This window comes from Pseudorasbora parva, chromosome 10, assembly GCF_024679245.1.
Source record: "Pseudorasbora parva isolate DD20220531a chromosome 10, ASM2467924v1, whole genome shotgun sequence".
In the NCBI taxonomy this organism is placed as follows: domain Eukaryota; kingdom Metazoa; phylum Chordata; class Actinopteri; order Cypriniformes; family Gobionidae; genus Pseudorasbora; species Pseudorasbora parva.
In genome coordinates, this window is record NC_090181.1 from 48,284,112 (window position 1) to 48,309,448 (window position 25,337).

At 39.4% G+C, this 25,337-nt stretch overlaps 1 protein-coding gene across 1 annotated transcript in view; it reads left to right on the forward strand.

The window, feature by feature from the left end:
* Nucleotides 1–25,337, forward strand: part of dph6 (diphthamine biosynthesis 6) — a 228,992-nt gene that overhangs the window by 200,399 nt on the left and 3,256 nt on the right. Inside the window, exon 14 of the mRNA XM_067456290.1 lies at nt 11,828–12,200. Coding sequence (XP_067312391.1) covers nt 11,828–12,200 — 373 coding nt within the window. The remainder of the gene's footprint in view (nt 1–11,827; nt 12,201–25,337) is intronic.

A 25,337-nucleotide genomic window follows, 5' to 3' on the forward strand; every position in this document is an offset into this window, starting at 1 on the left:
GAATAGAGAGATATAAAGTCAGAATAGAGAGATATAAAGTCAGAATTGAGAGATATAAAGTCAGAATTGAGAGATATAAAGTCAGAATTGAGAGATATAAAGTCAGAATTGAGAGATATAAAGTCAGAATTGAGAGATATAAAGTCAGAATTGTGAGATATAAAGTCAGAATTGTGAGATATAAAGTCAGAATTGAGAGATATAAAGTCAGAATTGAGAGATATAAAGTCAGAATTGTGAGATATAAAGTCGGAATTGTGAGATATAAAGTCGGAATTGAGAGATATAAAGTCAGAATTGTGATACAAAGTCAGAACTGAGAGATATAAAGTCAGAATTGTGATATAAAGTCAGAACTGAGAGATATAAAGTCAGAATTGAGAGATATAAAGTCAGAATTGTGATATAAAGTCAGAACTGAGAGATATAAAGTCAGAATTGAGAGATATAAAGTCAGAATTGAGAGATATAAAGTCAGAATTGAGAGATATAAAGTCAGAATTGAGAGATATAAAGTCAGAATTGAGAGATATAAAGTCAGAATTGAGAGATATAAAGTCAGAATTGTGAGATATAAAGTCAGAATTGAGAGATATAAAGTCAGAATTGTGATATAAAGTCAGAACTGAGAGATATAAAGTCAGAATTGTGATATAAAGTCAGAATTGAGAGATATAAAGTCAGAATTGTGAGATATAAAGTCAGAATTGAGAGATATAAAGTCAGAATTGTGATATAAAGTCAGAATTGAGAGATATAAAGTCAGAATTGTGATATAAAGTCAGAATTGAGAGATATAAAGTCAGAATTGAGAGATATAAAGTCAGAATTGAGAGATATAAAGTCAGAATTGTGAGATATAAAGTCAGAATTGAGAGATATAAAGTCAGAATTGAGAGATATAAAGTCAGAATTGTGAGATATAAAGTCAGAATTGAGAGATATAAAGTCAGAATTGTGATATAAAGTCAGAATTGAGAGATATAAAGTCAGAATTGTGATATAAAGTCAGAATTGAGAGATATAAAGTCAGAATTGAGAGATATAAAGTCAGAATTGAGAGATATAAAGTCAGAATTGAGATATAAAGTCAGAATTGAGAGATATAAAGTCAGAATTGAGAGATATAAAGTCAGAATTGAGAGATATAAAGTCAGAATTGAGAGATATAAAGTCGGAATTGAGAGATATAAAGTCAGAATTGAGAGATATAAAGTCAGAATTGAGAGATATAAAGTTAGAATTGAGAGATATAAAGTCAGAATTGAGAGATATAAAGTCAGAATTGAGAGATATAAAGTCGGAATTGAGAGATATAAAGTCGGAATTGAGAGATATAAAGTCAGAATTGAGAGATATAAAGTCAGGATTGAGAGATATAAAGTCAGAATTGAGAGATATAAAGTCAGAATTGAGAGATATAAAGTCAGAATTGTGAGATATAAAGTCAGAATTGAGAGATATAAAGTCAGAATTGAGAGATATAAAGTCAGAATTGAGAGATATAAAGTCAGAATTGAGAGATATAAAGTCAGAATTGAGAGATATAAAGTCAGAATTGAGAGATATAAAGTCAGAATTGTGAGATATAAAGTCAGAATTGAGAGATATAAAGTCAGAATTGAGAGATATAAAGTCAGAATTGAGAGATATAAAGTCAGAATTGAGAGATATAAAGTCAGAATTGAGAGATATAAAGTCAGAATTGAGAGATATAAAGTCAGAATTGAGAGATATAAAGTCAGAATTGTGAGATATAAAGTCAGAATTGAGAGATATAAAGTCAGAATTGAGAGATATAAAGTCAGAATTGAGAGATATAAAGTCAGAATTGAGAGATATAAAGTCAGAATTGTGTGATATAAAGTCAGAATTGAGAGATATAAAGTCAGAATTGAGAGATATAAAGTCAGAATTGAGAGATATAAAGTCAGAATTGTGAGATATAAAGTCAGAATTGTGAGATATAAAGTCAGAATTGAGAGATATAAAGTCAGAATTGAGAGATATAAAGTCAGAATTGAGAGATATAAAGTCAGACTTGAGAGATATAAAGTCAGAATTGTGTGATATAAAGTCAGAATTGAGAGATATAAAGTCAGAATTGAGAGATATAATGTCAGAATTGAGAGATATAAAGTCAGAATTGTGTGATATAAAGTCAGAATTGAGAGATATAAAGTCAGAATTGTGTGATATAAAGTCAGAATTGTGTGATATAAAGTCAGAATTGAGAGATATAAAGTCAGAATTGTGTGATATAAAGTCAGAATTGAGATATAAAGTCAGAATTGTGTGATATAAAGTCAGAATTGTGAGATATAAAGTCAGAATTGTGAGATATAAAGTCAGAATTGAGAGATATAAAGTCAGAATTGAGAGATATAAAGTCGGAATTGAGAGATATAAAGTCAGAATTGAGAGATATAAAGTCAGAATTGAGAGATATAAAGTCAGAATTGAGAGATATAAAGTCAGAATTGAGAGATATAAAGTCAGAATTGTGAGATATAAAGTCAGAATTGAGAGATATAAAGTCAGAATTGTGTGATATAAAGTCAGAATTGTGTGATATAAAGTCAGAATTGAGAGATATAAAGTCAGAATTGTGAGATATAAAGTCAGAATTGAGAGATATCAAGTCGGAATTGAGAGATATAAAGTCAGAATTGAGAGATATAAAGTCAGAATTGAGAGATATAAAGTCAGAATTGAGAGATATAAAGTCAGAATTGAGAGATATAAAGTCAGAATTGTGAGATATAAAGTCAGAATTGAGAGATATAAAGTCAGAATTGTGTGATATAAAGTCAGAATTGTGTGATATAAAGTCAGAATTGAGAGATATAAAGTCAGAATTGTGAGATATAAAGTCAGAATTGAGAGATATAAAGTCAGAATTGTGAGATATAAAGTCAGAATTGTGAGATATAAAGTCAGAATTGAGAGATATAAAGTCAGAATTGAGAGATATAAAGTCAGAATTGAGAGATATAAAGTCAGAATTGAGAGATATAAAGTCAGAATTGAGAGATATAAAGTCAGAATTGAGAGATATAAAGTCAGAATTGAGAGATATAAAGTCAGAATTGAGAGATATAAAGTCAGAATTGTGAGATATAAAGTCAGAATTGAGACATATAAAGTCAGAATTGAGAGATATAAAGTCAGAATTGAGAGATATAAAGTCAGAATTGTGTGATATAAAGTCAGAATTGAGAGATATAAAGTCAGAATTGGGTGATATAAAGTCAGAATTGTGTGATATAAAGTCAGAATTGAGAGATTTAAAGTCAGAATTGAGAGATATAAAGTCAGAATTGTGAGATAGAAAGTCAGAATTGTGTGATATAAAGTCAGAATTGAGAGATATAAAGTCAGAATTGTGTGATATAAAGTCAGAATTGTGTGATATAAAGTCAGAATTGAGAGATATAAAGTCAGAATTGAGAGATATAAAGTCAGAATTGAGAGATATAAAGTCAGAATTAAGAGATATAAAGTCAGAATTGTGAGATATAAAGTCGGAATTGAGAGATATAAAGTCGGAATTGAGAGATATAAAGTCGGAATTGAGAGATATAAAGTCGGAATTGAGAGATATAAAGTCGGAATTGAGAGATATAAAGTCAGAATTGAGAGATATAAAGTCAGAATTGAGAGATATAAAGTCAGAATTGAGAGATATAAAGTCAGAATTGAGAGATATAAAGTCAGAATTGAGAGATATAAAGTCAGAATTGTGAGATATAAAGTCAGAGTTGAGAGATATAAAGTCAGAATTGAGAGATATAAAGTCAGAATTGAGAGATATAAAGTCAGAATTGAGAGATATAAAGTCAGAATTGAGAGATATAAAGTCAGAATTGAGAGATATAAAGTCAGAATTGAGAGATATAAAGTCAGAATTGTGAGATATAAAGTCGGAATTGAGAGATATAAAGTCGGAATTGAGAGATATAAAGTCGGAATTGAGAGATATAAAGTCAGAATTGAGAGATATAAAGTCAGAATTGAGAGATATAAAGTCAGAATTGAGAGATATAAAGTCAGAATTGTGAGATATAAAGTCAGAGTTGTGTGATATAAAGTCAGAATTGAGAGATATAAAGTCAGAATTGAGAGATATAAAGTCAGAATTGAGAGATATAAAGTCAGAATTGAGAGATATAAAGTCAGAATTGAGAGATATAAAGTCAGAATTGTGAGATACAAAGTCAGAATTGAGAGATATAAAATCAGAATTGTGAGATATAAAGTCAGAATTGTGAGATATAAAGTCAGAATTGTGTGATATAAAGTCAGAATTGAGAGATATAAAGTCAGAATTGAGAGATATAAAGTCAGAATTGTGAGATATAAAGTCAGAATTGAGAGATATAAAGCCAGAATTGCGTGATATAAAGCCAGAATTGCGTGATATAAAGTCAGAATTGTGAGATATAAAGCCAGAATTGCGTGATATAAAGTCAGAATTGAGAGATATAAAGTCAGAATTGAGAGATATAAAGTCAGAATTGTGAGATATAAAGTCAGAATTGAGAGATATAAAGTCAGAATTGAGAGATATAAAGTCAGAATTGAGAGATATAAAGTCAGAATTGAGAGATATAAAGTCAGAATTGAGAGATATAAAGTCAGAATTGAGAGATATAAAGTCAGAATTGTGTGATATAAAGTCAGAATTGAGAGATATAAAGTCAGAATTGTGAGATATAAAGTCAGAATTGAGAGATATAAAGTCAGAATTGAGAGATATAAAGTCAGAATTGTGAGATATAAAGTCAGAATTGTGTGATATAAAGTCAGAATTGAGACATATAAAGTCAGAATTGTGAGATATAAAGTCAGAATTGAGAGATATAAAGTCAGAGTTGTGAGATATAAAGTCAGAATTGAGAGATATAAAGTCAGAATTGAGAGATATAAAGTCAGAATTGTGAGATATAAAGTCAGAATTGAGAGATATAAAGTCAGAATTGTGTGATATAAAGTCAGAATTGAGAGATATAAAGTCAGAATTGAGAGATATAAAGTCAGAATTGAGAGATATAAAGTCAGAATTGAGAGATATAAAGTCAGAATTGTGTGATATAAAGTCAGAATTGAGAGATATAAAGTCAGAATTGTGAGATATAAAGTCAGAATTGAGAGATATAAAGTCAGAATTGAGAGATATAAAGTCAGAATTGTGAGATATAAAGTCAGAATTGTGTGATATAAAGTCAGAATTGAGAGATATAAAGTCAGAATTGTGAGATATAAAGTCAGAATTGTGTGATATAAAGTCAGAATTGAGACATATAAAGTCAGAATTGAGAGATATAAAGTCAGAATTGTGAGATATAAAGTCAGAATTGAGAGATATAAAGTCAGAATTGAGAGATATAAAGTCAGAATTGAGAGATATAAAGTCAGAATTGTGAGATATAAAGTCAGAATTGAGAGATATAAAGTCAGAATTGAGAGATATAAAGTCAGAATTGAGAGATATAAAGTCAGAATTGAGAGATATAAAGTCAGAATTGTGAGATATAAAGTCAGAATTGAGAGATATAAAGTCAGAATTGAGAGATATAAAGTCAGAATTGAGAGATATAAAGTCAGAATTGTGAGATATAAAGTCAGAATTGAGAGATATAAAGTCAGAATTGAGAGATATAAAGTCAGAATTGAGAGATATAAAGTCAGAATTGTGTGATATAAAGTCAGAATTGAGAGATATAAAGTCAGAATTGTGAGATATAAAGTCAGAATTGAGACATATAAAGTCAGAATTGTGAGATATAAAGTCAGAATTGTGTGATATAAAGTCAGAATTGAGACATATAAAGTCAGAATTGAGAGATATAAAGTCAGAATTGAGAGATATAAAGTCAGAATTGTGAGATATAAAGTCAGAATTGTGTGATATAAAGTCAGAATTGAGACATATAAAGTCAGAATTGTGAGATATAAAGTCAGAATTGAGAGATATAAAGTCAGAATTGAGAGATATAAAGTCAGAACTGAGAGATATAAAGTCAGAATAGAGAGATATAAAGTCAGAATTGAGAGATATAAAGTCAGAATTGTGAGATATAAAGTCAGAATTGAGAGATATAAAGTCAGAATTGAGAGATATAAAGTCAGAATTGTGAGATATAAAGTCAGAATTGAGAGATATAAAGTCAGAATTGTGTGATATAAAGTCAGAATTGAGAGATATAAAGTCAGAATTGAGAGATATAAAGTCAGAATTGAGAGATATAAAGTCAGAATTGAGAGATATAAAGTCAGAATTGTGTGATATAAAGTCAGAATTGAGAGATATAAAGTCAGAATTGTGAGATATAAAGTCAGAATTGAGAGATATAAAGTCAGAATTGAGAGATATAAAGTCAGAATTGTGAGATATAAAGTCAGAATTGTGTGATATAAAGTCAGAATTGAGAGATATAAAGTCAGAATTGAGAGATATAAAGTCAGAATTGAGAGATATAAAGTCAGAATTGTGAGATATAAAGTCAGAATTGAGAGAAATAAAGTCAGAATTGAGAGATATAAAGTCAGAATTGAGAGAAATAAAGTCAGAATTGTGAGATATAAAGTCAGAATTGAGAGATATAAAGTCAGAATTGTGTGATATAAAGTCAGAATTGAGAGATATAAAGTCAGAATTGAGAGATATAAAGTCAGAATTGTGAGATATAAAGTCAGAATTGAGAGATATAAAGTCAGAATTGAGAGATATAAAGCCAGAATTGCGTGATATAAAGCCAGAATTGCATGATATAAAGTCAGAATTGTGAGATATAAAGCCAGAATTGCGTGATATAAAGTCAGAATTGAGAGATATAAAGTCAGAATTGAGAGATATAAAGTCAGAATTGAGAGATATAAAGTCAGAATTGTGAGATATAAAGTCAGAATTGAGAGATATAAAGTCAGAATTGAGAGATATAAAGTCAGAATTGTGAGATATAAAGTCAGAATTGAGATATATAAAGTCAGAATTGTGTGATATAAAGTCAGAATTGAGAGATATAAAGTCAGAATTGAGAGATATAAAGTCAGAATTGAGAGATATAAAGTCAGAATTGTGAGATATAAAGTCAGAATTGAGAGAAATAAAGTCAGAATTGAGAGATATAAAGTCAGAATTGAGAGAAATAAAGTCAGAATAGAGAGATATAAAGTCAGAATAGAGAGATATAAAGTCAGAATAGAGAGATATAAAGTCAGAATTGAGAGATATAAAGTCAGAATTGAGAGATATAAAGTCAGAATTGAGAGATATAAAGTCAGAATTGAGAGATATAAAGTCAGAATTGTGAGATATAAAGTCAGAATTGTGAGATATAAAGTCAGAATTGAGAGATATAAAGTCAGAATTGAGAGATATAAAGTCAGAATTGTGAGATATAAAGTCGGAATTGTGAGATATAAAGTCGGAATTGAGAGATATAAAGTCAGAGTTGTGATATAAAGTCAGAACTGAGAGATATAAAGTCAGAATTGAGAGATATAAAGTCAGAATTGAGAGATATAAAGTCAGAATTGAGAGATATAAAGTCAGAATTGAGAGATATAAAGTCAGAATTGAGAGATATAAAGTCAGAATTGAGAGATATAAAGTCAGAATTGAGAGATATAAAGTCAGAATTGAGAGATATAAAGTCAGAATTGTGAGATATAAAGTCAGAATTGAGAGATATAAAGTCAGAATTGTGATATAAAGTCAGAACTGAGAGATATAAAGTCAGAATTGTGATATAAAGTCAGAATTGAGAGATATAAAGTCAGAATTGTGAGATATAAAGTCAGAATTGAGAGATATAAAGTCAGAATTGTGATATAAAGTCAGAATTGAGAGATATAAAGTCAGAATTGTGATATAAAGTCAGAATTGAGAGATATAAAGTCAGAATTGAGAGATATAAAGTCAGAATTGAGAGATATAAAGTCAGAATTGAGAGATATAAAGTCAGAATTGTGAGATATAAAGTCAGAATTGAGAGATATAAAGTCGGAATTGAGAGATATAAAGTCGGAATTGAGAGATATAAAGTCAGAATTGAGAGATATAAAGTCAGAATTGAGAGATATAAAGTCAGAATTGTGAGATATAAAGTCAGAATTGAGAGATATAAAGTCGGAATTGAGAGATATAAAGTCGGAATTGAGAGATATAAAGTCGGAATTGAGAGATATAAAGTCAGAATTGAGAGATATAAAGTCAGAATTGAGAGATATAAAGTCGGAATTGAGTGATATAAAGTCAGAATTGAGAGATATAAAGTCAGAATTGTGAGATATAAAGTCAGAATTGAGAGATATAAAGTCGGAATTGAGAGATATAAAGTCAGAATTGAGAGATATAAAGTCAGAATTGAGAGATATAAAGTCAGAATTGAGAGATATAAAGTCAGAATTGAGAGATATAAAGTCAGAATTGTGAGATATAAAGTCAGAATTGAGAGATATAAAGTCAGAATTGAGAGATATAAAGTCGGAATTTTGAGATATAAAGTCGGAATTGAGAGATATAAAGTCGGAATTGAGAGATATAAAGTCGGAATTGAGAGATATAAAGTCGGAATTGAGAGATATAAAGTCAGAATTGAGAGATATAAAGTCAGAATTGAGAGATATAAAGTCAGAATTGTGTGATATAAAGTCAGAATTGAGAGATATAAAGTCAGAATTGAGAGATATAAAGTCAGAATTGAGAGATATAAAGTCAGAATTGTGAGATATAAAGTCAGAATTGAGAGATATAAAGCCAGAATTGCGTGATATAAAGCCAGAATTGCGTGATATAAAGTCAGAATTGAGAGATATAAAGTCAGAATTGAGAGATATAAAGTCAGAATTGAGAGATATAAAGTCAGAATTGTGAGATATAAAGCCAGAATTGCGTGATATAAAGTCAGAATTGAGAGATATAAAGTCAGAATTGAGAGATATAAAGTCAGAATTGAGAGATATAAAGTCAGAATTGTGAGATATAAAGTCAGAATTGAGAGATATAAAGTCAGAATTGAGAGATATAAAGTCAGAATTGTGAGATATAAAGTCAGAATTGAGAGATATAAAGTCAGAATTGTGTGATATAAAGTCAGAATTGAGAGATATAAAGTCAGAATTGAGAGATATAAAGTCAGAATTGAGAGATATAAAGTCAGAATTGAGAGATATAAAGTCAGAATTGTGAGATATAAAGTCAGAATTGTGTGATATAAAGTCAGAATTGACAGATATAGTCAGAATTGTGAGATATAAAGTCAGAATTGAGAGATATAAAGTCAGAATTGAGAGATATAAAGTCAGAATTGAGAGATATAAAGTCAGAATTGAGAGATATAAAGTCAGAATTGTGAGATATAAAGTCAGAATTGAGAGAAATAAAGTCAGAATTGAGAGATATAAAGTCAGAATTGAGAGAAGTAAAGTCAGAATAGAGAGATATAAAGTCAGAATAGAGAGATATAAAGTCAGAATAGAGAGATATAAAGTCAGAATTGAGAGATATAAAGTCAGAATTGAGAGATATAAAGTCAGAATTGAGAGATATAAAGTCAGAATTGAGAGATATAAAGTCAGAATTGAGAGATATAAAGTCAGAATTGTGAGATATAAAGTCAGAATTGTGAGATATAAAGTCAGAATTGAGAGATATAAAGTCAGAATTGAGAGATATAAAGTCAGAATTGTGAGATATAAAGTCGGAATTGTGAGATATAAAGTCGGAATTGAGAGATATAAAGTCAGAATTGTGATACAAAGTCAGAACTGAGAGATATAAAGTCAGAATTGTGATATAAAGTCAGAACTGAGAGATATAAAGTCAGAATTGAGAGATATAAAGTCAGAATTGTGATATAAAGTCAGAACTGAGAGATATAAAGTCAGAATTGAGAGATATAAAGTCAGAATTGAGAGATATAAAGTCAGAATTGAGAGATATAAAGTCAGAATTGAGAGATATAAAGTCAGAATTGAGAGATATAAAGTCAGAATTGAGAGATATAAAGTCAGAATTGTGAGATATAAAGTCAGAATTGAGAGATATAAAGTCAGAATTGTGATATAAAGTCAGAACTGAGAGATATAAAGTCAGAATTGTGATATAAAGTCAGAATTGAGAGATATAAAGTCAGAATTGTGAGATATAAAGTCAGAATTGAGAGATATAAAGTCAGAATTGTGATATAAAGTCAGAATTGAGAGATATAAAGTCAGAATTGTGATATAAAGTCAGAATTGAGAGATATAAAGTCAGAATTGAGAGATATAAAGTCAGAATTGAGAGATATAAAGTCAGAATTGTGAGATATAAAGTCAGAATTGAGAGATATAAAGTCAGAATTGAGAGATATAAAGTCAGAATTGTGAGATATAAAGTCAGAATTGAGAGATATAAAGTCAGAATTGTGATATAAAGTCAGAATTGAGAGATATAAAGTCAGAATTGTGATATAAAGTCAGAATTGAGAGATATAAAGTCAGAATTGAGAGATATAAAGTCAGAATTGAGAGATATAAAGTCAGAATTGAGATATAAAGTCAGAATTGAGAGATATAAAGTCAGAATTGAGAGATATAAAGTCAGAATTGAGAGATATAAAGTCAGAATTGAGAGATATAAAGTCGGAATTGAGAGATATAAAGTCAGAATTGAGAGATATAAAGTCAGAATTGAGAGATATAAAGTTAGAATTGAGAGATATAAAGTCAGAATTGAGAGATATAAAGTCAGAATTGAGAGATATAAAGTCAGAATTGAGAGATATAAAGTCAGAATTGAGAGATATAAAGTCAGAATTGAGAGATATAAAGTCAGAATTGAGAGATATAAAGTCGGAATTGAGAGATATAAAGTCGGAATTGAGAGATATAAAGTCAGAATTGAGAGATATAAAGTCAGGATTGAGAGATATAAAGTCAGAATTGAGAGATATAAAGTCAGAATTGAGAGATATAAAGTCAGAATTGTGAGATATAAAGTCAGAATTGAGAGATATAAAGTCAGAATTGTGATATAAAGTCAGAACTGAGAGATATAAAGTCAGAATTGTGATATAAAGTCAGAATTGAGAGATATAAAGTCAGAATTGAGAGATATAAAGTCAGAATTGAGAGATATAAAGTCAGAATTGAGATATAAAGTCAGAATTGAGAGATATAAAGTCAGAATTGAGATATAAAGTCAGAATTGAGAGATATAAAGTCAGAATTGAGAGATATAAAGTCAGAATTGAGAGATATAAAGTCAGAATTGAGAGATATAAAGTTAGAATTGAGAGATATAAAGTCAGAATTGAGAGATATAAAGTCAGAATTGAGAGATATAAAGTCAGAATTGAGAGATATAAAGTCAGAATTGAGAGATATAAAGTCAGAATTGAGAGATATAAAGTCAGAATTGAGAGATATAAAGTCGGAATTGAGAGATATAAAGTCGGAATTGAGAGATATAAAGTCAGAATAGAGAGATATAAAGTCAGAATTGAGAGATATAAAGTCAGAATTGAGAGAATAATCTGGCAATGGGATGAGAAAAATCAGCTTGTTTTCTGTTTGAATTAAGATTATTATTATCACCCCATTGGCAGATTATTTATCTTATTTTAAGCAAAAACTCTCTTCATTTTGAGTTATTTTTCCCCAAAACAAGACAATCATTTGTACTTGTCTAGTAAATGTTTCTTAACGTACAAATTTTTAGATATTTAGACTAGAAACAAGACAAAAATACTAAGTAAGATAAATATTTTTAGCAGTGTGAGTTCTTGTGGATGTTTTGATTGAGTGTGTTGGGCTTGTTTTGTGTGTGTGTGCCCAGGAGAACAGTGATGGTGCAGCGCAGGTGGAGGTCAGTGTGGCGGTTGTCCCATCTTTACCCAGAGGAGCCGCGGTGGAGCTGCATGTGATCGCGGTGCAGGACCGTCCCACAGACAGGCCGTCCCATCGCAGCGTCTCAGAGGCCCACGGCGGTTCTGTCCAATGCCGGCTCCTGCAGTCCAGCTGCGGTCGATACGCCTCCGTGTCTCTGAGTGTGTGTTTCAGCGCCACACACACACCCGAAGCCCAGAGTATCACAGATGCGCTGCTCTCCTCATACCAAAATGCTGTTGAGAAGACGAAGAATCTTTCGGCACTGTGTGCCAGAGTTTTCTATACGAGGCACGACCCATCCGTCACAGAGATCGCCACAGGTATGGCATTTAGATATTGGGTCTACTTGATCCTCATTCTCTTTTTTGATTATTTTGTTTGTTAAAAATCTGGGTACAACTTTTGTGTTCCGGGTCAAAGTATTGGTTTCCATTTGTCTGGCTATCACCAAATTAAGTTCAGATTGAACTTCTCTCTGAGGAGTCTGCACTGTATTTTCTATTGCACAAGAGGCGTGATCAACGGGCATAGTTCAAATGAGTCCGTACACGATTGGATAGTCCTTCAACCAATCAGAGCACAAGAGGCGTGATCAACGGGCATAGTTCAAATGAGTCCGTACGCGATTGGATAGTCCTTCAACCAATCAGAGCACAAGAGGCGTGATCAACGGGCATAGTTCAAATGAGTCCGTACGCGATTGGATAGTCCTTCAACCAATCAGAGCACAAGAGGCGTGATCAACGGGCATAGTTCAAATGAGTCCGTACACGATTGGATAGTCCTTCAACCAATCAGAGCACAAGAGGCGGGATCAACGGGCATAGTTCAAATGAGTCCGTACACGATTGGATAGTCCTTCAACCAATCAGAGCACAAGAGGCGTGATCAACAGGCATAGTTCATATGAGTCCGTACGCGATTGGATAGTCCTTCAACCAATCAGAGCACAAGAGGCGTGATCAACGGGCATAGTTCAAATGAGTCCGTACGCGATTGGATAGTCCTTCAACCAATCAGAGCACAAGAGGCGTGATCAACGGGCATAGTTCATATGAGTCCGTACACGATTGGATAGTCCTTCAACCAATCAGAGCACAAGAGGCGTGATCAACGGGCATAGTTCAAATGAGTCACATGTTCACACACATGCAGCGTTTCTGACAGAGAAAATACAATTATTTAAATAAAAAGCATAAAATAAATCGGCCTACACTAAATATTTTCACTAAAATAATTACTAAATTGAGATGAGAAAAAACAAAAATACACTGAATCCGTTTGAAGCTTTGAACAACGGGAATAGTTTTTCCTGTCAAATGAAAATAGCAGGCCTACCTCAATCCACACCTTGACTGGTCTTGTTAAAAAGCAACATGTCTAAGTGATGTGGGTCAGTCTGGAGCACAGCCGGTTGACCCTTACACCCGCAGAAGAGAGCCTTAATTGTTGGTTGTCATTTACTCAATCAAACCCCAAAACCAGTAAGACTTTCGTTCATCTTCAGAACACAAATTAAGATATTTTAAATGAAATATGAGAGATGTCTGTCCCTCCATTGACAGTCCAGCATTTTGTCATTTTTAAAAGTCCATAAAGAGATCGTAAAACAAATCCACGTGAGAATGAACCTCATTGGTTATTGCTTTTATTTCAATTTTCTTTGCCAGGGCAATAGTGCTCATTTGGATTTAGTTTATCTTGATGTACTATAAAAACAAAAAAAAAACACCTAAAACCATAAAAAAGCATGTTACCTAATAATCAATATCTGAAGAAAGCTAGTTGACAAGGACACACACAAAATTACTAAAACTTTAACCCAAATTAAAATAAAAATGTAAAAAGCTGAAAATACAGGTAAAGCTCTGCCAGATTGTCGATGCTGTGGCTGACGTTAGATCTGTTCGGCGTGATCTGATGAAATGTCCTCAGTTTAGGGTGTTAGAATTAAAGAGTACAATACTGTTTTATTGTATTGTCATGCAGAATGTATATAAATACTTGATTTGATTTTACTATTATAGATAATTCATTGTACAGAAGTCAAACTGAACTATTTAAATATGTTTTCAGACAGAAACGTCTAAACAACATGAGTAATAACCAGGCCCACATGCAATCTGAGCATGCAGATTTCTGCAGATTGTATTGTCCGTCATTTAAGAATAATATACAATCGCATGCGTGATTTTGAGGGGTTGTAGGCTGCGCTTATTGATAAGACTTTGTTTTTTTGTTTTTTTTGTGAGAGAGAGAGAGAGATGGTGATATTTTAAAATGTCTAAAATAATATTGACCACGGAGGAGTTAAGGAAACGTCACTTGTATACAAAAAGTACTTATTTATAGCTATTAAAAATTGTTAATTTATTTACCTCGGTAGGTATTTGTTTATTTAGCTTTATTGTTTAATGATAAGAGATTATTTATTTAATAAATTGTCTACAATACAATTGATTAATCAGTATTTTCTCCGTGTTTTAGTGGATGTAGCCTGCAATGAGAGATCAAGCTTTGTTTAAAAAAAATAAGGTAACACTTTATTTTAAGGTTCAGTTATAAACTATTAACTAGTTGCTTATGATCATGCATATTACTAGGATATTTGCTGTTTATTAGCACTTATAAAGCACATATTAATGCCTTATTCTGCATGACCTTATTCTACATCTCTTAAAGGGGTCCTTCAGCGCTGGGAAGATGAATCTGTATCTAAACTGGGTCAGAAATGTAGTAGAAATGTGAAATTATTTTTGAATTTGGTGCCTTCTAGACTGAGAAAAGACAGAACATGTATTTTTGTCTCATGGGGGTCAAAGAATACAATTCCCAGAATGCTTCGCTGCGCTGTGTAGTCTTTAGCCTTTGGCCAAAAATTCCAAAGATAACGCAAATATCGTCAATTTGCGTCATGGGAGGAATTTTTCCAGAAATAAAATGCATAAATCTCTTGTCTCAGGGGGATATGAGGAGGGAAAGCACAATCATTTGAATATACTCCAGGACTGATACAAAGCCATATGCTAATCGCTGAAGTAACCCTTTAATCCGACCCAATACCTAAACTTAAATGCTGAAAAAAGTACCTTACTAACTATTAATAAGCAATATATTAGGAGGTTTTTTTAGGAAAAAGTCGTAGTTAATAGTGAATATGTGTTCCCCATACTAAAGTGTTACCAAAAATGTATATTTGGATTTGTATTGTAAACCCCTAAATAAAAGTTAAGAAGTGAATATTTTATGTCATTTGTAATGCTTTCAGTTTTATATTTTTAGATCAATATTTACAATATTTAATAGATAAAAGAATAGATACAATATTTTTAGATCTTTTTAACACATTTAAAACCATTCCGCAGAATTACACAGATTATTAAAACAAATTCTGCGCAGAAATCACAAAAACAAAACAAAAAATTCCACAGATTCCGTGTGGCCCTGATAATAACTCATAAACAGATCATAATCAGACCTGAAATGGCTAACCGTGCTGTGTTTTTTGGGTCCCGTCTTGAGCCGATGGTGTAGCATATGTTCAGACGCATTTATCAAGCTGTCAGTGCGGTCCCGATGCCCTCAGAGATCACCGAAAGCGTCTTCACGGGTCACAGCCCAACAATATCTCAGCACATATGAAGACATTCGCCCTCCAACCCTTTCTGTGGGACAGGACACGTTCTGTTCACGGGAGTCTGAATCTCCTGACGTATCTCCTGACAGACGCATGTTTGGCTTCTGGACATTCTGGGAACATGAACATCTCAGAAAGCCACAGGCGTGAGTGTGTGTGTTGCCTGATCATCTCAAACACTCGCTCTGTTGTTCCTCGACGTAAATTCAGCATGTTTACATGCATCATGACTCTACCAAAAATGCCACTGGATTACATGAACCACATTTATTAAAGGGTTAGTTCACCCAAATGATGTCATTAACTCCTCTCCCTCATGTCGTTGGACACCCGTCAGACCTTCGTTCATCTTCAGAACACAGATGAAGATATTTTAGTGTAAAGCTGAGAAAGGCTTCAGATAGGCCTCCATTGGCATTCAGTCCATTCCCACTCACAAGACCCATAAAGGCCCTAAACACATCGACACACAGCCCATCTCACTACAGCGGCTGGACAATTGTTTTAGAAAGGGACGAGAATAGTTATTGTGCGCAAAAAAATCAAAATAATGACTTCATCCGCCGAGTTATTGCCGTGAACTCCACGCATGCTCACATCACCGCCGAGACCGACAAGGAAGACAATAACTTGGCAGATAAAGTCATTGTGATTTTTTATTCTCGCGCACAAAAACTATATCCGCCAAGTTCTTGTCTTCCGTGTCGGTCTCGCTCCTCCGTCATATTCTCACGCATGCGTCGAGTTCACGGCGGATACAAACTACACTCTTCAACCGAGCACCCGTCAGGCGGAGACAGTTTAATAGCGTGAGTTTGTGCAAACTGAACTGTTCACCTGCAGCCATGCTGACCAACCACGCCGGTGGCAGCCGCCGCCTTCACAAAACAAACACAAATTAACCCCACCAAACACTACTTCTCTAAACAATACTACAAAAACATCAACAGAGAAACAAAAGAGTTTTGGAAAAAGAGAATTAGAAAACTCACAATCTGCAGCACGCTCTCAGCAGCTCTCACAACCACACTCACTCCCAGCACGCACGCACACAACGCAGAGAGAAAGAGAGAGAGAGAGAGAGAGACAAAAAGACAAATAGAAGAAGAGAGCAAAGAGAAGACCCCCAAGATCAGAGAGAGAGAGCCAGAGAATAAGAGAGTGAGCAACAGTTCCAATCTTCTTTTGTCTATCCCTTGACCATGTGACTAAATTAGCAAATTTACGCCCATCATGCAACTACCAAAAATGCCAGTTTTACTGGATTACATGAACCGCAATTATTTAAAATCAGGTATTTTCCCAATCCTGTATATTCTATTTATTATGTTGTGATGTTGATCATTAACTCTCTAAAGGGTGACATTTTAAATTATGGTCAGAAAAGATTCAGGATCCCCAGTGAATACATGAACTCATATTATGTACACCGATCCGGCATAACATTATGAGCACCTTCCTAATATTGTGTTGCTCCCCCTTTTGCTGACCCGTCGAGGCATGGACTCCACTGACCCCTGAAGGTGTGCCGTGGTATCTGGCACCAAGATGTTAGCAGCAGATCCTTTTTGTTTTGTTTTTTTCAGCTCCTCCCACAGATTCCCAGCAGAACATTGGCCAAAGCATCACACTGCCTTCGCTGGCTCGCCTTCTTCCCACAGTGCATCCTGGGGCCATGTGTTCCCCAGGTAAGCCACACACACACACCCGGCCATCCACGTGATGTAGAAGAACACGTGATTCCTCAGACCAGGCCGCCTTCTTCCATTGGTCCGTGGTCCAGTTCTGATGCTCACGTGGCCACTGTTGGTGCTTTCGGCGGGGTCAGGGGTCAGAGGTCACCCTGACTGGTCCATACGCCTCAAACTGAGCTGCTCTGTGTATTCTGCCAGCTTTCTATCAGAACCAGCATTAACTTCTGGAGCAGTTTGAGCTCCAGTAGCTCGTCTGTTTGATCGGACCCCACGGGCCAGCCTTCGCTCCCCACGGTCATCAATGAGCCTTGGCCGCCCATGACCCTGTGGCCGGTTCTCCACTGGTCCTTCCTTGGAGCACTTTTGATAGATACTGACCACTGCAGACCGGGAACAGCCCACAAGACCCCACTTCATTTGTCATAATATTATGCCTGATCGATGTATATCTTAAATGCAGTTTAAATTGCTTTGGAAAAAAGCATCTGGCAAATGCATACATTTAAATATAAAATGGTTTGCCGATCTCATCGAGCTGGTTTCCACGGGACACTATCCTGAGAGCGTCTGATGGTAGTTTCCATCCTTACAGACACACACATACACACACCTTTAACATCATCTACAGAGCCTCCATCATGAAAGGCTGACATGAATCGTCCGCTTGATGGCCGATGAAGGTGACCGTATCACTAATGTATCTTGTTTTCTGTGTGATCTCCTGTTGAAAGTCAAGCACCACAGGCCTCGATAACACACAGAGAGTTAATTACTCCACGTGCGATCTTTGACGTGCTGTGCGTGTGTTCTTAATAAAAAGGAGCCCGATGATTATCAAAAGAGCTTTTACCTTTCTTTCCCAGTGTCCCTTCGTTTAGATGACTAGCTTGTACGCTTTCATAGTTCACACTGACCTCAGTATCCCATCGTGGCTGTGCATCAGTATGACCGGAGATAGAAAGGTCATGAGATTGAGTCGCTTCCAAACGGCTCCTCCAAAAAAAAAAACATGTTTACAGTCTGGGACAAATTGTGGTTTTGGTCTGTACGGCTAATTTTGCCCTTCATGGCGACTGTGAGGGTGGTGAATTTTTTATAACTATAAAATTTGTTTACATTTTATAAAGCCGTAAAGATGTTCATCCATTTTCCAGGCTATGGTCACTTCAGTAACCGATCGTCTCTTCCTTTTCGCTACTAGCAGCAAATAAACTTGAATGAACATCAGAAGGAATGTTAAAAGATACAGAACAACTGTAAACAGTCATGTCTCATGTAATTCCTTTAATCAGTGTTTCAACCGCCGGGTCAATAAAACAGCTCTAAAGGGATAGTTCACCCAAAAATGAAAGTGACCCCATGATTTGCTCACCCTCAAATGATTCTAGGTGTGTATGACATTCTTCTTTCAGACACATACAGTCAGAGATTTATAATGGCATAAAAGTGCATCTATCCATCATAAAAATGAATCTATCCATCATAAATGTGCATCTATCATCATTAAAATGAATCTATCCATCATAAAAGTGCATCTATTATCATTAAAGTGCATCTATCCATCATTAAAGTGCATCTATCCATCATAAAAGAGCATCTATCCATCATAAAAGTGCATCTATCATCATTAAAGTGCATATATCCATCATTAAAGTGCATCTATCCATCATTAAAGTGCATATATCCATTGTGACAAACATCCCGAGCCTCAATCAGCGATGCGCCTGCACCCGCTCGTCACCTCCTCCTGTTGAAAGTCAAGCACCACAGGCCTCGATAACACACAGAGAGTTAATTACTCCACGTGCGATCTTTGACGTGCTGTGCGTGTGTTCTTAATAAAAAGGAGCCTGATGATTATCAAAAGAGCTTTTACCTTTCTTTCCCAGTGTCCCTTCGTTTAGATGACTTACTTGTAAGCTTTCATAGTTAGTGCATTTAATTCGAGTGACCATAACGGCAGCGGCCGGCGCCTTGCCTTGGGTCCCACCGCCCACCGGGTAGCGGAGCGAGTTGTGGTGGACCGCCTTCTGCGGGCCCATCCCTCGGTCGCTTCGTCAAGCAGCAGGTATGCGGAACCCTGGCAACATAGACGAGCTGGCGGAGGCCATTGAGCTGGCGGAGGCCGCCCAACACCGGGAGGTTTGGGAGCGAGCACCGCCTTTTCCCCGGAGGGTGGTCCAGGAGCGCTGCGCGCCGGTTCCCGGCCCGGCAGACGAACCCATGCCCACCGAGGGGCCCTGCTCACCGGGACGAGCTTGGCTGGCGGGCTGTGCAGTCCACACCGCAAACACGCCACGGACGAAAGTCAAGATCAACAGCTGGCCGTACCTCGCCCTGTTGGATTCCGGGAGTGCGGTCAGCCTTGTGAAGGCCACCGTCCTCCCTCCACGAGCGGAAACCAAAGCAAAGTTGTCCGTCACCTGTGTAAACGGCGACACCAGAGAGGTACCCGCCCGGCGAGTGACCATAACGGCAGCGGCCAGCGCCTGGCCGGTGGAAGTGGGAATCATCAAGGATCTGCCCGTCCCGGTCCTCCTCAGAAGGGATTGGCCCGGATTTGACCGCCTGCTTGCCGCATCCAGCCAGCCCGGCCGGGAACTGCCCAAAACAGAAGTCGACCTGGAGGTCCCGATGGTGTCCCGTGTTGCTGGCCTCGGACAGCCCCAGAGACGGTGGGTCCGGTCCTCGTGATACTAACTTGCTATTTGATCTCTATCAGCAGGTCTCTGGGGCTGGGGCTTTCGCCAAAGCACGAGGACGACCAATTAAAGCACTGTTGGACCCAAGGAGCTCCAGGCTGCACCCCACCCCACTCCTCATTTTGTGGTCAACAATGGTCTGCTGTACTGCGTCGCCCAGCGGAGGGGGGAGAAAAAATTGCTGCTGGTAGTGCCCCGCACCAAGACCAAGGCCCTACTGGAGATCGCTCACACACACCCTATGGCAGGCCACCTGGGGCCTCAGAACACCAAGCCCGACGGTACCTTCCGCTTCTGCAACGACTTCCGGTGGTTGAACGAGGTCTCAGAGTTTGACGGCTATCCCATGCCCTGCGTCGACGAGCTCCTCGACTGCTTGGGAAGGGCCCGGTTCATCTCGACCCTAGACCTGACAAAGGGGTACTGGCAAGTCCCCCTCACGCCAGCGGCCAACCCGAAAACGGTCTTTTCCACCCCGAGCGGCCAGTGGCAGTACCGGGTCCTTCCCTTCGGCCTGCACGGGGCCTTCGCCACGTTCCAGCGCCTGATGGACATCCTCCTACGGCTGCACCAGGCCTACGCCGTAGTGTATCTGGACGATGTGGTGATCCACTCGGAGACCTGGGAGGACCATCTTGACCGGCCGCGGAAGGTACTGTCGGAGCTCCGTCGGGCTGGACTGACCGCCAACCCCTGGAAATGTCACCTGGCCATGGGGGAAGCAAAGTGCCTGGGGTACCAGGTGGGACGTGGCCTGATCCGTCCCCAGGAGAAGAAAGTGACTGCCATCCACTCCGCGCCGCGTCCCATCTCCAAGACTCAGGTACGGGCTTTTTGGGGTTGGCGGGTTACTACCGGTGCTTCATCCCTAACTTCTCCTCCTTAGCCTCTCCCCTGACAGACCTGACCAGGAAGGGGCAGCCGGAGAAGGTGGCCTGGAGCCCTGAAGCAGAGACGGCGTTCCAGCGGGTCAAGACAGCCCTCACGGCAGAACCCTTGCTCCGGGCTCCCGACTTTAACCACCCCTTCCTGTTGCAGACGGATGCATCAGACACCGGGTTGGGAGCCGTCCTCTCCCAGGTCACCGACGGTGAGGAACACCCTGTGATCTATATCAGCCGAAAACTGACCTCGGCGGAACAGCGGTACGCGGCCGTCGAGAAGGAAGCGTTGGCCGTCAAGTGGGCAGTTCTGGAGCTCCGCTATTACCTCCTGGGCCGCCACTTCACCCTGGTCACCGACCACACTCCGCTTCAATGGATGGCTCGGGCCAAAGACACCAATGCCAGGGTGACACGGTGGTTCCTGGCGCTCCAGGACTTCCACTTCACAGTCCAACACCGAGCCGGGACGGCCAACGCTGACGGTCTCTCCAGGATATGGTCAGCTTTCGCAGATCTGTCAGGGGCCACTCCCCGCCCTCCCCCATCTTACCTGCTTCTCCACAGGAACAGGACGACGCTTGGGGGGGGGTGTTACAAACGTCCCGAGCTTTAATCAGCGTCGCCCTGGAAACAGACCGGATGCTATTAATCCGGCACCTGCTTCATAAGCGGATGAGACAGACAGCACGGGGAGAGATGTCTCCAGAAGACTCGGCTAACTCTTTTTTCTACTATTCCCCCAGAGAGCAGCGTGTGAACGCCAGCCCACCACCGAGAGAGGTGACCACAGACCCACACTGCCCTGCACCCGGAACACAGCACAGAGAGCGACCAGCCGAGCACCGAGCACCACCGACTTCACCACTTTACACCCCAAAGCCTCAATAAAATCCACACTTCGGGGAACTCACCTGCACTATCGTGTCGTGTGCTTCTTCACCCCGTCACACTGTCATAAATGTGCATCTGTCCATCATAAAAGTGCATCGATCCATCATTGGGGGGGGGGGGTGAAACACTCAGTGTCAGTCAATCTCATGTCAATGTCAAGGATCAGGAAGTGGAGGACCCAGATGCAGAGTGAACAACAAGGACAGTTTATTAATAAGACGGATCAACAAGACACAAGAGGGTAGTGGATGAGTGACAGTCAAAACACCAGGGCAGGGGAAAGACACGACGATGACGGGCAGGGGAGGATGACCACTGAGACCAGTCCAGGCAGCCAATGAACTTCACGACAGCTTGGGAGGCAACACCAGGCAGGTCGATGTTGGACCAATCCAGGCAGGAACCTGAGGCTTGATGTTCTCACAGAAGCAGGAGTCTTGGCTGACAGGCAGTGGAGACAGCGGCCAGGGAAAAACACTGGACAGAAAACAACACAGGACACACACACACGACAAGACTCTAGACAAGACAACAAGAAACAACAGACAAACTAAGAACTATGACTAAATGAAACAAAAACTAAAATAATAACTGGAGTTAGAAAACATGGAAAAATAATGATTGGGGCTTGAAAACGGCCTTGGTGTCAGGAACAGTCTTAGGGATACGTTCTTGATGGTAGAGAGACTTGGGGAAGAACTCAGAGGCCATGACTGCATTGGCAGGGAGGGTGTGTCCTTGGGGAACAGACTCAGGAAGTGACATGACCTCCTTCAGGACTTCTTGGACAGACACAGGACTTGATTTGGGGGCTGCTGAAAAGCCCTCCTGGGCTTGACTGACCTGCTCAGGGACTGACTCGGGAGCCCCCTCCTGGGCTGCATTGGCACTCTCAGGGACTGACTCGGGAGCGCCCTCCTGGGCTTGACTGGCTGGCTCAGGGACTGACTCGGGAGCGCCCTCCTGGGCTTGACTGGTGTGCTCAGGGACTGACTCGGGAGCGCCCTCCTGGGCTTGACCGGCCGTGCTCCGGGACTGACTCGGGAGCGCCCTCCTGGGCTTGACTGGCGGGCTCAGGGACTGACTCAGGAGCGCCCTCCTGGGCTTGACTGGCGAGCTCAGGGACTGACTCGGGAGCGCCCCCCTGGGCTTGACTGGTGGGCTCTGGAAGGCCTCCTCTGAAGCGGGCTCTGGGACGGCCTCCTCTGAAGCGGGCTCTGGGACGGCCTCCTCTGAAGCGGGCTCTGGGACGGCCTCCTCTGAAGCGGGCTCTGGGACGGCCTCCTCTGAAGCGGGCTCTTGGGACGGCCACCCTTGAAGTGTGCCCTGGGACAGAAAGTGAAGCCCTCACTGGGTTAGGAACAGGAGATGGAGCCACTGGACTCCGCTCTGGGGCTGGAGCCGACACGGGACTGCGCTCAGGGGCTGGAGCCGACACGGGACTGCGCTCAGGGGCTGGAGCCGACACTGGACTGCGCTCAGGGGCTGGAGCCGACACTGGACTGCGCTCAGGGGCTGGAGCCGACACTGGACTGCGCTCAGGGGCTGGAGCCGACACTGGACTGCGCTCAGGGGCTGGAGCCGACACTGGATTGCGCTCAGGGGCTGGAGCCGACACTGGACTGCGCTCAGGGGCTGGAGCCGCTTGATTCCGGCCCTCCTGGACCAACAGGTGAGGGGCCTCAAGAAGGGCATCTGACTCACCAACATGGGCTCTCCCTTTCCTCCGCTTTCGAGGGCATGACAATTTGTAGTCGACTGACTCTGGCCTGACAGGTGCGGGCTCGACTGGCTCTGGCCTGACAGGTGCGGGCTCGACTGGCTCTGGCCTGACAGGTGCGGGCTCGACTGGCTCTGGACTGACAGGTGCGGGCTCGACTGGCTCTGGACTGACAGGTGCGGGCTCGACTGGCTCTGGACTGACAGGTGCGGGCTCGACTGGCTCTGGACTGACAGGTGCGGGCTCGACTGGCTCTTGTCTTGACGAGGGATGAAGGGTGATCTGGTTACTACAGACAGGCTCGGGTGGTGTCAGAATCTGCCAATCCCTGCGGTGATGCAGGTAATTGGAGAAGTTCCAGAAATCCAGGATCCTAAGCTGTTCCATCTCCCACTGTGGTAGGGGGTCATCCAGACAGATGTTGAAGGCATCCTTGAGGGCTGCATCATCATACTCAAGGCCCTTAGCCATTGTCCAGAAGAACTGGGCGAAGGACCGCACTTCCTGGCCCTGTTGGCGAAGGGATGCCACACCCTGCTGGAGTGCCAACCTCTCTTGAGCAGTCGCAGGAGGAACGATACGGAAGCTCATTCTGCTGGGTCCGATCTTGGCTGGTTCGTTCTGTCAAGGATCAGGAAGTGGAGGACTCAGATGCAGAGTGAACAACAAGGACAGTTTATTAATAAGACGGATCAACAAGACACAAGAGGGTAGTGGATGAGTGACAGTCCAAACACCAGGGCAGGGGAAAGACACGACGATGACGGGCAGGGGAGGATGACCACTGAGACCAGTCCAGGCAGCCAATGAACTTCACGACAGCTTGGGAGGCAACACCAGGCAGGTCGATGTTGGACCAATCCAGGCAGGAACCTGAGGCTTGATGTTCTCACAGAAGCAGGAGTCTTGGCTGACAGGCAGTGGAGACAGCGGCCAGGGAAAAACACTGGACAGAAAACAACACAGGACACACACACACGACAAGACTCTAGACAAGACAACAAGAAACAACAGACAAACTAAGAACTATGACTAAATGAAACAAAAACTAAAATAATAACTGGAGTTAGAAAACATGGAAAAATAAATCAAAAACAATCCCTATAACAAGACTGAACTGAAAATAAAAGTGGAAAACAGGAAAAATAAAAATAAAAAAGGTAAGCTATCAAAACCAAGATAACTAAACAATAAGGCTAGAAGAAAAATACCAAAATAAAACCTGGAGAAAACGAGCAAAATAAAAACTCAGGAACAAAGAAAAAACTGAAAATAAATGCAAAGCTAGAAAAACAGCAGACACTAAAACTAGAATAGGCTAGACAAGGAGCTAGAGACATGTACGCACAAGCAAACGCTCACAAACATACACAACGAACCAGCAAAGACATGAGGGAAGGTAGCACAATATAAAGGGAGCAGAGCACATGAGGAACAGGTGAGCACAATTAGTGAAACGAGGACTAGACCAGACTAAACAAGGGGGCGTGGTAACGGCAAACAAGGAGGTAGGACAAGAGGAACACATGACAAACACAGAGAGAGACAGATCCAAGTACTAAGACACAACACAAACATAGAAACATTAAACAAAGACAAAACAGACAGAGCTGCCAGGGCAGAACCCTGACAGTCAATCTTGAGTACCTATAGAGTAGTATTGCATCCTTCATATCTCCGAAAAGTCTTTAGTTTTATTATATTTATAAAAGAAATATGGGCTGTACCGAGTCTTTCCGGAAAAAACCGAGCGCCTGGAGGCGTGGCTAAAGAATGACGAGGTGTATCGTGTGGGCGGAGCTAAAGAATAACGAGCGCGCAAAGCGGTGACGTCCTCAAGCGTGGAGAAACCCATGGCTATCGCTCAGCTAATGGATATGATCCAGAATCAGATCCGGAGGCTGAAATAAACTGAACAGGAGAAGCAGC